Source organism: Pygocentrus nattereri, chromosome 11 (genome assembly GCF_015220715.1).
Source record: "Pygocentrus nattereri isolate fPygNat1 chromosome 11, fPygNat1.pri, whole genome shotgun sequence".
Classification (NCBI taxonomy): Eukaryota; Metazoa; Chordata; class Actinopteri; order Characiformes; family Serrasalmidae; genus Pygocentrus; species Pygocentrus nattereri.
The window spans coordinates 6,104,643-6,117,641 of NC_051221.1; the positions used below are offsets into that span (position 1 = coordinate 6,104,643).

At 37.1% G+C, this 12,999-nt stretch overlaps 2 protein-coding genes across 2 annotated transcripts; one reads left to right on the forward strand and one right to left on the reverse strand.

The window, feature by feature from the left end:
• Positions 1 to 3,878: 3,878 nt before the first annotated feature.
• LOC119264343 lies at positions 3,879 to 6,235 on the reverse strand. Its single transcript, XM_037542808.1, has 3 exons — positions 5,705 to 6,235; positions 5,152 to 5,253; positions 3,879 to 4,805 (listed from the first exon to the last, which is right to left on the reverse strand). The coding sequence occupies exons 1-3, from the start codon at positions 6,233 to 6,235 to the stop codon at positions 3,879 to 3,881; spliced, it is 1,560 nt and encodes a 519-aa protein (XP_037398705.1).
• LOC119264268 lies at positions 6,067 to 11,377 on the forward strand. The gene is made up of 8 exons (XM_037542491.1): positions 6,067 to 6,873; positions 7,367 to 7,491; positions 8,059 to 8,478; positions 8,914 to 9,142; positions 9,217 to 9,476; positions 9,575 to 9,722; positions 10,041 to 10,150; positions 10,516 to 11,377. The coding sequence occupies exons 1-8, from the start codon at positions 6,825 to 6,827 to the stop codon at positions 10,825 to 10,827; spliced, it is 1,653 nt and encodes a 550-aa protein (XP_037398388.1). The 5' UTR covers positions 6,067 to 6,824; the 3' UTR covers positions 10,828 to 11,377.
• The last annotated feature ends 1,622 nt before the right edge of the window (positions 11,378 to 12,999 follow it).

Here is a 12,999-nt window from a genome sequence, read left to right on the forward strand (position 1 = left end):
ATTACAGAATAAACAAATTAAAGTAGAACCATCACTAAATCATATATAAACAATATAAAATGATAAATTAAAGAACTGAAGGTATTCTAAAGAATTTTGAAGCAGCTGATCACATGAACAACATAGCCTTAGCTCCCAGGTACCCAGCAAAACACCAAAAAACCACCGCTCTGCGGTTTAGTTCCTGCTCTGTGTTTACAGGGAATAAGTGGTGTTTTGTGCAGTTGCTTCACAGTGGGCCTGCTGACCGATAATGTGTTTGACTGTGTCAGATATGTCAGTTCATCTTGTGCGGGTGGGAGCGGGACAAAACGTTTCAGTGGCAGGTGGGAGCAGGAAAAATGCTTCAGATTTTCTGCAGGGGAATGTTTAAGCTCCTGATTTCTGTTTACCAGTGCATGGGATGTAGTTTTTGAATACATCATTATTTTCCCCACTGTGAAAAACAACTGTGACTCATTCCTTGTAACTGTCTCCTCAAGGCTTTCTCTAGATATGTAGTCTTTAGGTGATCACATCTGGTCCCACAAGACTTTTATTTTATAGCACAAGAGTCACCAACTAAGAGAAAGAGAATGGGAGGTTCTGCCCACATAATGACAGCACAGCCAGTTAAACCCAGCTACAGAGAAACAGCCCACAAAGCTGCACAAACAACACATACTACAAAATAAAACTACTGTAAATCGCCAGATATCTCACTCACTGTAAAGAAAGAACAAGTGATGTATCACATGTAACGAATCTGTCCAACATGTAATTGTTTTATATTTGTCTTATAGGGTTCAAATCTCATTAAATTTCCTCTCTGTCTCTACAGGCAATGCCGAAGTGATCCATTCTCCCTTACTGATCATCATGTTTATCCTTCTTCCAAGCATATTCTTCGGAGGATAAAGGTTTGTACCTTCTTGAGAAATCCTGTCATGAACCAGTCATACCTGTTGAGAACCGGCAGCAGAGGAGTCAGGACGGGGGGAGTACAGAACAGATTAAGCTTGTTGGCCCCGTCCACGCTGACCTCTACTCCTGTGTTGTTACTGGACCTGAAGCTGGTGATGGTCCTCATTCCATTAAAGATCTCCCTCATGTTGTTCTGCAGGTGTTTCCACTCCAGCTTCCTCCTGTATTTGTCCTTCGCCTCCTTGATAGCTGTCTTCAGTTCTCTCTGGATCATTCTTACCTCCACTCTGTCTCCAGCTCTGAAGGCCTTCTTCTTCTTGTTGAGGAGAGCTTTAATGTCCTTTGTTACCCACGGCTTGTCGTGACCTTGTTCTGTCCTGGAGTTAATGATGTCTGTCTGTGTGTGTGTGTGTGTGTGTGTGTGTATGTATGTATGTATGTATGTATGTATGTGTGTGTGTGTATATATATATATATATATATATATATATATATATATATATATATATATATATATATATATGTGTGTGTGTAAGTCAATGTAATCAGAGATTTTTCTAAGAAATTTTGGACTATTCACCATGAAATTTAAATACAATGTGAAGAGCACCATTTTTCAGGCAAATTATACACTGCAAAAAATGAAATCTTAACAAGACAAAAAATCTTGAAAATCAATAATAAGTCTTGTTTTTTTCATTTAAGAATAATTTACTTGACTAGATTTGTATGTATAAGATACATTTTCTAGTTTTTAGAAACCTTGTCTATGATTATCTTATTAAGATTGTTTTTCTAGTTATAAGGACTTCCTAAAATGAAATAAGAAATTCTACTGATATTGCTGAAAGTGTTTGAGGCTCTCAGCTATAAAATAAGAATTTCAAGACAACTTTACTTAATTTAAGAATACAATGTTCTTAAAACTTGTACAAGACTAAAAATACTTAAGACTTAAAAAGATTTAGCATATTTTCCAATAAAACTGATGACACTTTATGTGACTGAAAAGTAATTTATTATTTTGTTTTCAATGCATTGCTTCTATAACAAACAGAGCAAATGACATTAGTACAGTGTAAAACAATTCTGTATAAACATATGTATTATCTTCAGAACATTTTTTACAAACATTGACCAGCCACTTCATTAAAAACCACCTCCTACACACACTTTATATCTTTTCAGCTCTACTGAGCATACAGAAGTACTTTGTAGATCAATAATTCCAGAGTGTAGTCTGGATCAGCACTGCAGTGACACTGACAGGGTGATATAGTATACAGAGCTGAAAATATAAACAATGAATGTAGAAATGAAATTTCATGTAAATTGGCCAGTCATTGTATTAAGGCTGTGTATTTGCAAGAACTTGTCGATACAAAACATCACATTACAGGGGCTACAATTCAATAAACTGCCATAGTATAAAAACACAACATCATATGTATAAAGTAAGGTTTTTATGCTGTCCTAGCAGTGGGATCTAACACGAGTACAACACTGCTATACAGTGGTCTGGGTTTAAACACAACACTAAATAAACCACTGTCTGACACCAATCTTCACGTGTAAACAATAAATTAAAAATGTAAACTGTATTTTTGGGCCCAACAACCCTACATTGTATCCCTTTATACAAAAGCACATACATACATTCTTTATGTAATGAAAAACTGGATGAAATAAATAATGCAACAGAACAGAATAGTTATTTTTTTTCAAAAACTCACTTGTTTTTTTCTCATAACTTACTTGCATTCAGTAGTGCATCTGTGTATGCCAATCACATCACAGAGATAATATTTCAGAGGAATGTAAGTGTGGTTCTTAAAGCCAATGGCGTAATAAGATGTGTAGTCAACAATCTTATCAGCATCAACAAACTCAGTAGCTTGAGCAAGATTTGGTACTTCAATTTCATAGCAAAGAAAATCACGGTTGAAAGCTACAGTGTCATACACTTGACATTCAAAGCAATACAATAAAGAATCTGCAATGAATATGTTTTTTATAAGTCCAAATACAGGGGAACCTTCTACTTCATTAATAATAATCACTGACTTCTGGCAGACAAACTTATTGCCGTTCAGCTCGAGCCATTTTACAGACACAATATGGTGCACCTTTTCTACACCCAAAAAATCCTTCAGTTTACCCTGTACATATTGTGCATCTGTCACACCAGACACTGGACCCATTACCGCCTCTTTTGAAAAAATTGGGTGTTCCATGCTGCTGACATTTTGACAGCTTTCATACATCTGGTTGTGCTTTACCAGAGACTTGCATACGTTCTTGAAATTTAATTTTGATGACCACTGTTTGAAAAAGCAGTGTTTGGATTCAAATCTCATGCACATATGTCTTATCATTGGACCTAAAGCTTTAATCTGTGCTGGAATGTGCACCAGATAATGCTGTTTTGGCGTTATATTGTTCTCAGGAAACAATTGCTTCATGTTAACTAAGTGCTGCTTGATAAGTGTTTTGAGGTTTGATATGGTTGCAAGAGAAATTACTGGTGCGAACAAAATTTGTACTATCTGTATTAATTCAGTAAGGGCTTGAATGTATGCACTTCTTTCACAATTGTCCAATACAAATGGTAAAATCTTGAGGAGGACAAGCATTTGACCAGAAGATTGCTTCAATTTGTTGTCATTTGATGACAGTGTTGTAACAGTTATAGGAGATGGTTTGTCTCTGACATCAAAAGAGTACGGGTATCCTAGTACAGCGCTATTGAATGTGTCTAGGTCAAGCTGTCCTAACAGGACCAGATGTTTCAACACACTTTTTATTTCAAGTGGTGCTACTCCCTCAAGTATTACATGCATGATATCTTGCGGAGTTTGCTTAATTAGATCAAATGATGGAAAATCTACTAATTTGCTTTTCCTGTTAATTCCATATGTGGTTTTCAAACTGTTTCTTAAAAAATCAGTAGGGGCCCTCTCAATTTCATTACATTGTCAGATGTGCCAACCTAATGTCCGTTGAACAAAGCTGTCCTCATCAAAGTAAAGCTGCATGTCTTCAAAACTGCACTCGCAGTGTCTGCATTTACAGAATGAAAATCCAACTCCCTCTTTAAACCCTGTAACCTCATGCTGAGCCAAGGTGTCACCGCAAAATGAGACTAATGCTCCATATACAACTCTCTCATCCGCCACTGTTTTGATTCTCACACCATTGTACAGCAAAATCAGATCTTCCAGTATTCTATTCAGTATCACATCAACGCTACACTGAGCAATATCCGTTGCTTTTGCAATAGCAAGTAGACGGATAGCAGCCAGCTTAGACCTATATTTAGGATGTATATTCCCTAAAGTATAGTACACCATTAGAAGTTTGTTTTTTGAGGCATGTGACCCCAGAGGATTACACAGTTCTATTTCGTCAGTATACAGTATCAGCTGTAGGGCATTGGGTCTAACAGAGAACAATGGATGTGATTTCAAAATATCACCATCAATGATGTCCTTTAAAAATCCAGCCCTACATGTCTCTACACCTTTGTCAAACATTGATAGAACCACAGGATGTGAAAGTAATTGTTCCAAACTTTTGATCAAAGGTATGTAGTAAATGCACTCAGATCTAATAGCAAGAGCACGAGAGGGTCCTTGTCCTTTATAACATGCAGACCGGGCAATCTCAATTTCTTGTGCTTCCACTACTCCAAACAGCTCCTTGACGGTTGAGTCATGCATATATGTAGTGGAAACTCTGGCAAATGGGTCTTCAAAACTATCAAAAATGTCCATTGACTCACTAAGCAGCTGATCTGTAACTTCTGAATGTCTCTGGAATACCCGTGCCATCTGATTTTTCAAACTGTCCAGCAGTGAAGCTTGGTAGTTCTGCACTCCAGCTACAATATCATTGACTGCACTCTGGGGGAAAAACAAAAAATGCCTTATTCATTATCAGCATCTGAAATTATTCAAATTGTGCAGTATCTGTATCAGTCAGTCCATAATTTAACTGTATGGTTGCTTCATTATGTATATGTAATGCTTGACATTAAATACACAACATAATTTAGTTGGTTCAAAAAATACCAAATTTGGTTGGTAACTTTCAATATAATAGCAATCATTAATTCAGTGAACCTAATAGCTTAAACACACATCTTTTCACACTTATTACTGCATAATTATATCACATTAACAGTAACGGACTGACAAGAGCCAGTTGCAGTGTTTATGTACAGTATATAGTTACAACACATTAACTTACCTGTGATAAACGGTGTTTCTCTTTAGCAGAGAGCACAAAGGCAGTGGCATGTTTCTTCAGTAGATCCACATTAGTCTCTTCATGTATAGCACTTTCTCCTAGCTAGAGATAAAAAGAGACATCTCATCTTTAATATTTAATCAATATTATGATATCAACATATTAACCATTTCACGAGTATATATGCTGAATACGGCAGTTAAATCCACTTCACTTGAACAACGAAAAAATATTAAATGATATAGCAGTGATTAAACTCTGTTGCGCGCATCCCACGCACCGTCAGATAAGCACCTGAGTGAACTTATCTGAAAGAACAACGAGTCGATTCCACGTCAACATGCAGTCATTGGTCGAATCGACACCGACTCATTTGAAGAATCGATTCAATATTAATCGACTCATTAGTAAAAGAGGACAGACTGGTACAGACAGCTGAAACTTACGGGCGAAGGTTGTTTTTTTGTTTGTTTTTTTTTTTTTTACTTGGACAGAATTAACAGATAAGCTGCACAGATACTCTGCTAGCTGAAACACTTTATAGGTAACTTACTTGTGTAGATTCGGGTAGTACTTCATCCTGTTCCGCCTGGGCTGTAAGCGCTGTGTCTTCAGTAGAAGCTGGCGGAGCGCCATCCGGAGCTGGAGCGGCGTGACCTCGGGCATTTTCGGTGGTGGAGCAGCCAACGTCACTAACAACACCTGTTGGTGTGCTTGCTGTAGTGGGTTCGTGTGCCTCTAGTGCTGACTGAATGCTAGGTACATCAAAATTCTCCAAACATCTTTCTCTCGGTTGCATTGGAACATATCTGGCTGTACACAGCCCTGCACTGTCCTCCGCGGCTTTACCCGCCGTTCGGTCTCCACTGGGCCTCATACACTTGCGGCTGAGGAGATGCGAGGCATGGCTCCGTTTGACGTGGTAGTAAAAAGAGTTGTACACTCTGTATTCCTGAGTGCAGCCGTCAATGCCGCAGATGACACGGAAATTCGGACTACGGCTGTGTACCGTATTGATGTGGTTCAGCAATGCTCTTAATGTCACTGCCACAAAAAGGCAGCAGATGAAACAACGCCAAATCATTTTACTGTGTAAAGACACCCTCATAACAGCCCTAACCGAGGCCTCGACCCCACAGCAGACCGCGAAAAGGATCGTTGTAGTGGCGGAAGGTTACATCAATAGGAAAGGGTGGTACGCTGTAAATCATTTGAAGTTGGTAATGCTTTAAATATATACAACTCAAAATAAGGTGTTTAGGATGTAAGACTATTGTAATTGTCTTAAATTTCAAAGTTTGTTAGTAATTTTTAATAAATGTTATAGCCCATTATTTGAACAGCGGATGTAGACACTACAGACGTAGTACTGCGGTTCGAGTAGCGCCCTTCTTCCTCCGAGAAAAGCGGGAACGGCTGTTAACAGACTGGAGAATGGAGCTGCACTGTTAGCTCACCGCTAGCTATCTGGATTGGCTAGCAGTTAGCTAACTAAAGTTTTTTTCTGTGTACCGTTAGCCTGAAGATGAACCTTGCTCACTAATATCAAATCTCCTTGTAAGCCCTGCTGCCTTTGTGAGCTAGCTAAAAGTAAGATATCTGACTTTTGCTGGGACACCCTTGGAGACCTTAGCTAGCTAACTAAGCTACATATCTGGAACCCACTCCCTCAGATGTCCGTTATGGAAAAACTGGACGCAGTATCAGCGGCTACCTTACAAGGTAAAATATCATTTAAGTTAAGCATGTGCTGCTGCCCCTTCGTGTAAATTGTGGTGAAAAATAACTGTTTCATATTCAGAGTTGAGCAGGTGTGTAGGTTATATCATATGTTTCTTACTGATTCTTACAGTAAGCTTATTTTTGCATGATTATTGTTTTCCTGTCTCACAATTATTATGAATTAAACACTGATGCATTTATATAGTATAATTTATAGAATGTGTCAAAAATAATTATATTAAGACCACAAAAGAGAAAACATGGGAATTAGGCTTATACATGACCCCTGGACAGTGTAAGCCTTTGTTAGTTGATTTATTATTTTTTTTATCTGTTGACATGCTTTGTGTAGCACTGCAAGTACTAGAAATGTACAAATAATGTTCAGGGAAAGTGAATGATAAGTTAAAAGTATTTGCATATATATATATATATATATATATATATATATATATATATATATATATATATATATATTTTTTTTTTTTTTTAGCTGCAAACATCAGTGAAGCCTTGTTACCAACCCTGTCCCGTGAAGACATACGTGATCTTTTTCCTGGACCTGAACATTTTCTTAGGAGAAAAGCCATATGGAACCTGTTTCACACAGATCAAGAGGTACAGAGTAATTTAAGTCACAAGTCACTCACGTTTGAATGCACATTCACGATCCGCATTCAGTCAGTTTTAACAACTAATTTAAATAAATTTTAATAAATAATCTTCTTTTAATTGATTCATCACTATATACAGATCTATATGTGTGTGTATATATATACATATATATATATATATATATATATGGGTGTGTCTCAAAACCTAGTGAGCTGTGTAAGTAGGCACTGACTACGTAGGCAGCTGCTTAAGTAGCAGCGTTCTATCTGACATCTCTCCTCATAAATCACATTATTGAGACGCTTTAGCTAGAGAGCAACTGCGTCACGGCTTGTTACCGCCCACTGCAGCACGCCACCAGTGTTTTAGCTGGTTGCTAAGTTACCAGCCAGCATCCAAAACAATAGCCCAAGGCTTAAAAATCCGCTAGCATAAATGCTAATGGCTTCAGTATAAAACTGCAAAATGATCAATATGAAAACTGTTGTAGTTAAAATTGCATGTTAAATTTGTGATTACCAGCCAAGTGTTTCAGTTTATGAATTGTAATATTAGCTTAATGTTCTTCAGCAGGGGCAGCAGGCAGCATCCCCCAATCAAGAGAATGGTTCGAATGGCAGAGGGCTGGCCACTGTACAAGTCAACCCTTGTGTTTCAGAAACTCCTCGGTCTCCTGATGTGCAAGAGACTCCGAGAACCTGGCAGCTACCCAACCCTGAGTATGTTGTGTATACTGACAGTGAGCTGGAACATATTAGAAAGCAGTATTTTGAAATGCAGCTTGTTGGCCAAGAAGGTGGATGCACTCTTTCAAAAGAACTTCGCTGCCGATTAGTGAGGAACACGGTGACCAACATGGTGTCCATCATCAGAGCAACTACTACTGAATTTATGTATCCATCCAAAAATGATTTCCAGGCTATGGCAAAGCGGCTTGTGGAGTATTATCCAATGCTTCGTGATAACTCTGTGAACTGCAGACACCCTTGGGTAAGTGTTTGTTCCATTTGTGAACCAACTTTTCATTAATATCACACTGTAAAGTTTCACTGATGAAAAACACAGTACACCATCCATGATAGATCATGAAAACTGAACTTATATTTTTGTAAATATAGTATAATGTATAAATGTCTGCATACTTTCCGGCAGGTAAAATATTTCATATTTTGATTTAGTGCTGGGCAGTACTGTAAAAATATGTGTAATTTAATCTCATTTAATTCTGTTTTCATGAAATCAGCCTCATGCTGGCTAAATTATTTATTAATTGTAGTTTTTTTTTACACAATTTGCACTAGTTAGGATCTAGAATACATGGTTTACAAAAATGACCCCATAGTAAAACAAAATGTGCAGTCTAAATATTTAGTTGTAAATTGTGAAATTAAATGAGTGCATTACTTTAATGTCTTTCACATACAGGAATTGCTTTTTAAGCAATTACTGAAAAGACTCCACAACATAAAGACACCAAAAAAGCGTCAGGGACCTACACCACAAAGACAGAGGAAACGAAGACGACTGAATTTGGAGTGTTCAGATGATTCAAGCACATCAGTCTCCGAGTCACCAGGAAGCACGGCATCAACTGTACTCTTAGACAGAACAAGAAGCAGCGCATCATCTTTGGATGGCATGAATTCACCTGCTGGTAAGTGTGATTTATTGTGATTCTTTTATTATAGATTATATTTGTAAAAAACTGACTGCTTTGTTTTTAAACAGAAATTGTTGACCAGAGAGGAGAAGCTACTGAAGATCTAGGAGTCCATTCTGGCACTGAAAGTCAGCAAAGTCAAGCAAGACATTACCATACCCTGCAAGAGATGTATAAAAGGCCGAAACCTAACAAGGAGGCAGTTGCTCAGCTGCTTGACCTTGAGTTTGATGCTCGTAGAGCCTTTATCAACTCTGACACCTTGAGAGACCAGGACAGGCCAGCTAACATACTACAAGCATACCCCTGTTTCAGAGAAGTAGATCATGTAAGCAAATGTATTTATTTCTTGTACGCCCCTAACTAGAACTTGAACATGTGTTAAATCTTTCTGTATGGTTGTGTGTTCTCATTTATTTGCACCAGGTTATGGACGAACTTCGCCGTATTCTTGACAGATCTAACCCTGACTTTATTTCTGACCTGAAGACCCGCTGGGAGAGCTTTAATAGCAAAGCTCAGTTCTATGGGGTATTTAAAAAGGTTCTGGGACCGCCAACAACACAGGACAAAGGTTAGAAACTTTTCAGGATTTTTTTAAACAGCTGCTTATACACTTAAGCTTAGACATCAGGGGCTGCAGATCTTCATATTGGGTGCTGGGAATTGAAACAGATCCAGAATGGTGTTGTGCTACTCCAGAACATATTGGAGGTCCTCTAGCTAGACCTGAGCTTGATGTTTAAAACAAAATGTGTGAACATTAATTTGTAAATTCATTAATACAGACTACACACTACCCTATCACACTGATTTAAACACAAATAATGGTAATCAAATGGTCAACACAAAAAAGTATATTAAATAATTAATCTATTTATGTCTGGAACAGTGACACGCTCTGTAGCCATGATGAAGGCTCTGCCTGAGATGTTCCCTTCACCTGTGGCCCTACCCAAGAAGTTGGGACATGCAAGTGAGGCGATGGTGCATGTTCTTGAGGTAAGAAATGCCTTGTATGTGAAATTTATCTAAGACAAAATTAGGAGATTGTGAATGCCTTTTGGAATACTTTTGTTTGTGGTCTGCAAATGATATAATAAAACTTGCCTTGCATGAGTAGTGCAATGAACCCTTGTGTGGAGGGCCAAGGTTGTGTGCTCTATCCTGTGTAACGGTGAATTCACCATTCCATTTCAATTTTTATTTTCATCATCAGGTTCCAGATTTCTCCTTGAAAGTAGTTTGATTGCAGTTTGTATTCTAAACTTCATAATCATTAGAAACCAAATTTAGATTATAACTTTGATTTAAATGAATGTTTCAGACAGCATATTCTATACTCATATTGATTTTCTTTGTTACAGCCCACAGAAAACCCAACCACCTACCTTCAGAGAAGACCAGTCTTCAGTCCAGTTCTGATCGTTTGTGATAACAACTGCATGCTGGCCATTGGGTCTACACCTGTGACAACTTTTCCAAAAGAAAACATAGACACAGGTGTGCTCTATCTTTTAGCGTACTACTACGCATTTCATCTGACTTATCCAAAGTGCATTGCAACACTCCTGTCAATACTTCAGACAGAAGTTCTGCAGGATGCCATTCATGATCGGGATGCAACTTCATCCTACAAAAAAACTTTGTCAGAGTGGAAAAAGTTCATTCGGGAGTAGAGAAAGTACCCTATGGCCATGCAGCAGTTGCTATCATTACGGGTATTTGTTACACCCCTACTGATAATGTGATTTGATTTGTATTACATACATCATTATTTGGTCAGTCAAACAATTCAGATGAAAAAATGTAATTGGGTTTATCCATATTTTTGCTATTAGTGGTGGTATGTGGTGCATGGCAGACTTTGGTTGAGGAAAAATCAGTTCTGATTGTTTAAGATGTTTGATGTGTAAATAATAGAGCTGGTTGTTTACTATGTTTGTGTTTAAATAACAAAGCTGCGTTAGGTATCTTAGTTCATAAAAATGCTCTTTCTCAGAGAAGTTTAATTGTTAAAAATAAAACACCATAACAAACTCAGGAACATGGTGTTCTTTTGTTTATCTAAGCCAAAAGAGACATGTGTCTTTTGTTGTAAGTTTTAAAATGAGGTTGAGTTACCACCACCATACTGCACACTTGTTAAATTCTATGTAGCCTCATTGGAACTATTTTTGTAAGTACATATTTCATGTCTCTGGAATTAATAAAAAAAGATTGACCATACTGGATGTGGTTGTTTTTACTGTTCTTCATTTAGAGTACAATATTACTGCATGTGTCTTATTATAAGAATTACAGTCTTAAATTAGAAAAAAATAAATTAATAAAGGATTCTAATTTTAAGATTTTTGTGACCAAATGAGGTTTTGTGAAAATTCTCAAAACAAGATTAATATGCTAGTTTTGGCATTTTATAGATCATTTTTATGATGTTTGATCAAGCGGGTCTTGCTTAAATCTAGTCATAATGTCTTATATTAGTTAATTTTTACTGTTTTTTGAGATTACAAGATAATTTACACTGCAAGATTTTTTTTCTTGTTTCAAGAATTCTTAACAAGCTAAATTTTCTCACTATACTGGCAGATAATTTTGCTTGATTCAAGATTTTTTTTCTTATTTTGTTTTTATTTTTCTTATTTTTTGACACTGATTTTTTGCAGTGTATGTAGAAAGAGAGCGAGAGTTTTTTTTATTATTATTATTTTGATTACACAATTTAACTCTCATTATATTAATGTAAATGAAATGTTTTTTTTTTCCATTCTCTTGTAGACTACCATTTCTGTGGGTGTGTATATAACCAACATTTTTTGCTATGTTTTGTATTATACATACATGTAATTTTTACATTACATATATTTGTCTTAATAAAATAAACATAATTAAGAGGCAAGATCACTCAAAGCAGAAGTTCAGCCTGAAGTCCAAGTCTGAAGTCCTAGAAAGATACATATACCATACAAATCTAAGTGCTTGTGTAAATGTGTATAATACATGTGTAATTCTGCGTGTCTGATTCTGTTTATTATGAAATAAAGAGCTTCTCGTCCATGTTTCTATGCTGGGCTTTGCTCTGTGATCTTGTTACTGGATTGTAGGCAGTTGGGAGCAGACTGGGTTCATTAGTACTCTAGTATTAGAACTCTGACCATCCAATCTGAGAGCAGACGCTTTTCTGAAGACACTGACGCTGAAATGATTGGACTTTATTGGCCAACCTGCCCACAGATCTATGAGAACTTATTCAAAGCACATTTTCTGAAAGAAAAATGTTTTAACCTATTCACTTTACCAGTTTTCTTACATAACTGTAATTTTCTCATGTAACAGTTTTGCTGTAGAATAAAGTGGCACATTATTTATTAAAAGAAAACATTATTTTCTACCTTGTGACCTGTAGCCTTGTTTTACAGCCGTCTGTGGACAGCTTAACAAAATGTTCAGCATTGGTCATTAATGATAAATCCCCATTATTGATAAATCCCCTATGTGCTGATTTCATGTTGTGGTGAAGACACAGCATTAGTGCTAATTCTTTGTACAGGTGGATCCAATAGGTGGTTTAACTAGTCTACAGACACCAAAGTGTAGAGGGAAGACAGCAGGATGGGTTACATTTCTTTGAGACTTCTGTAAACATATGTCAACAGGAAGGTTTGAGGCTTTTACACAAAGGAAGAGAGTGAAATTTTAGATGTTACACAACACAGCCGCTCGGTTACTGGCATCACACAGGAATGTACACAAACCTGGGCAAACACCCGTATTTCCTTATGTACACATGAGCTATTTGGATTCCTACACATGCACAAACTGTGTATAAGCTCTGTGGGACTCTGGGC

Bases quoted from the DNA above. Each gene is read 5' to 3' on its own strand.
- LOC119264343 (XM_037542808.1), bottom strand. From the start codon at position 6,235: ATGATTTGGCGTTGTTTCATCTGCTGCCTTTTTGTGGCAGTGACATTA. The intron at 5,254-5,704 runs GTAAGTTACCTA...TTTTATCTCTAG, and splicing joins TACTACCCGAATCTACACAA to CTAGGAGAAAGTGCTATACA. The intron at 4,806-5,151 runs GTAAGTTAATGT...TTTTTCCCCCAG, and splicing joins AGAAACACCGTTTATCACAG to AGTGCAGTCAATGATATTGT.
- LOC119264268 (XM_037542491.1), top strand. From the start codon at position 6,825: ATGTCCGTTATGGAAAAACTGGACGCAGTATCAGCGGCTACCTTACAA. The intron at 9,477-9,574 runs GTAAGCAAATGT...TATTTGCACCAG, and splicing joins GTTTCAGAGAAGTAGATCAT to GTTATGGACGAACTTCGCCG. The intron at 9,723-10,040 runs GTTAGAAACTTT...TGTCTGGAACAG, and splicing joins GCCAACAACACAGGACAAAG to TGACACGCTCTGTAGCCATG.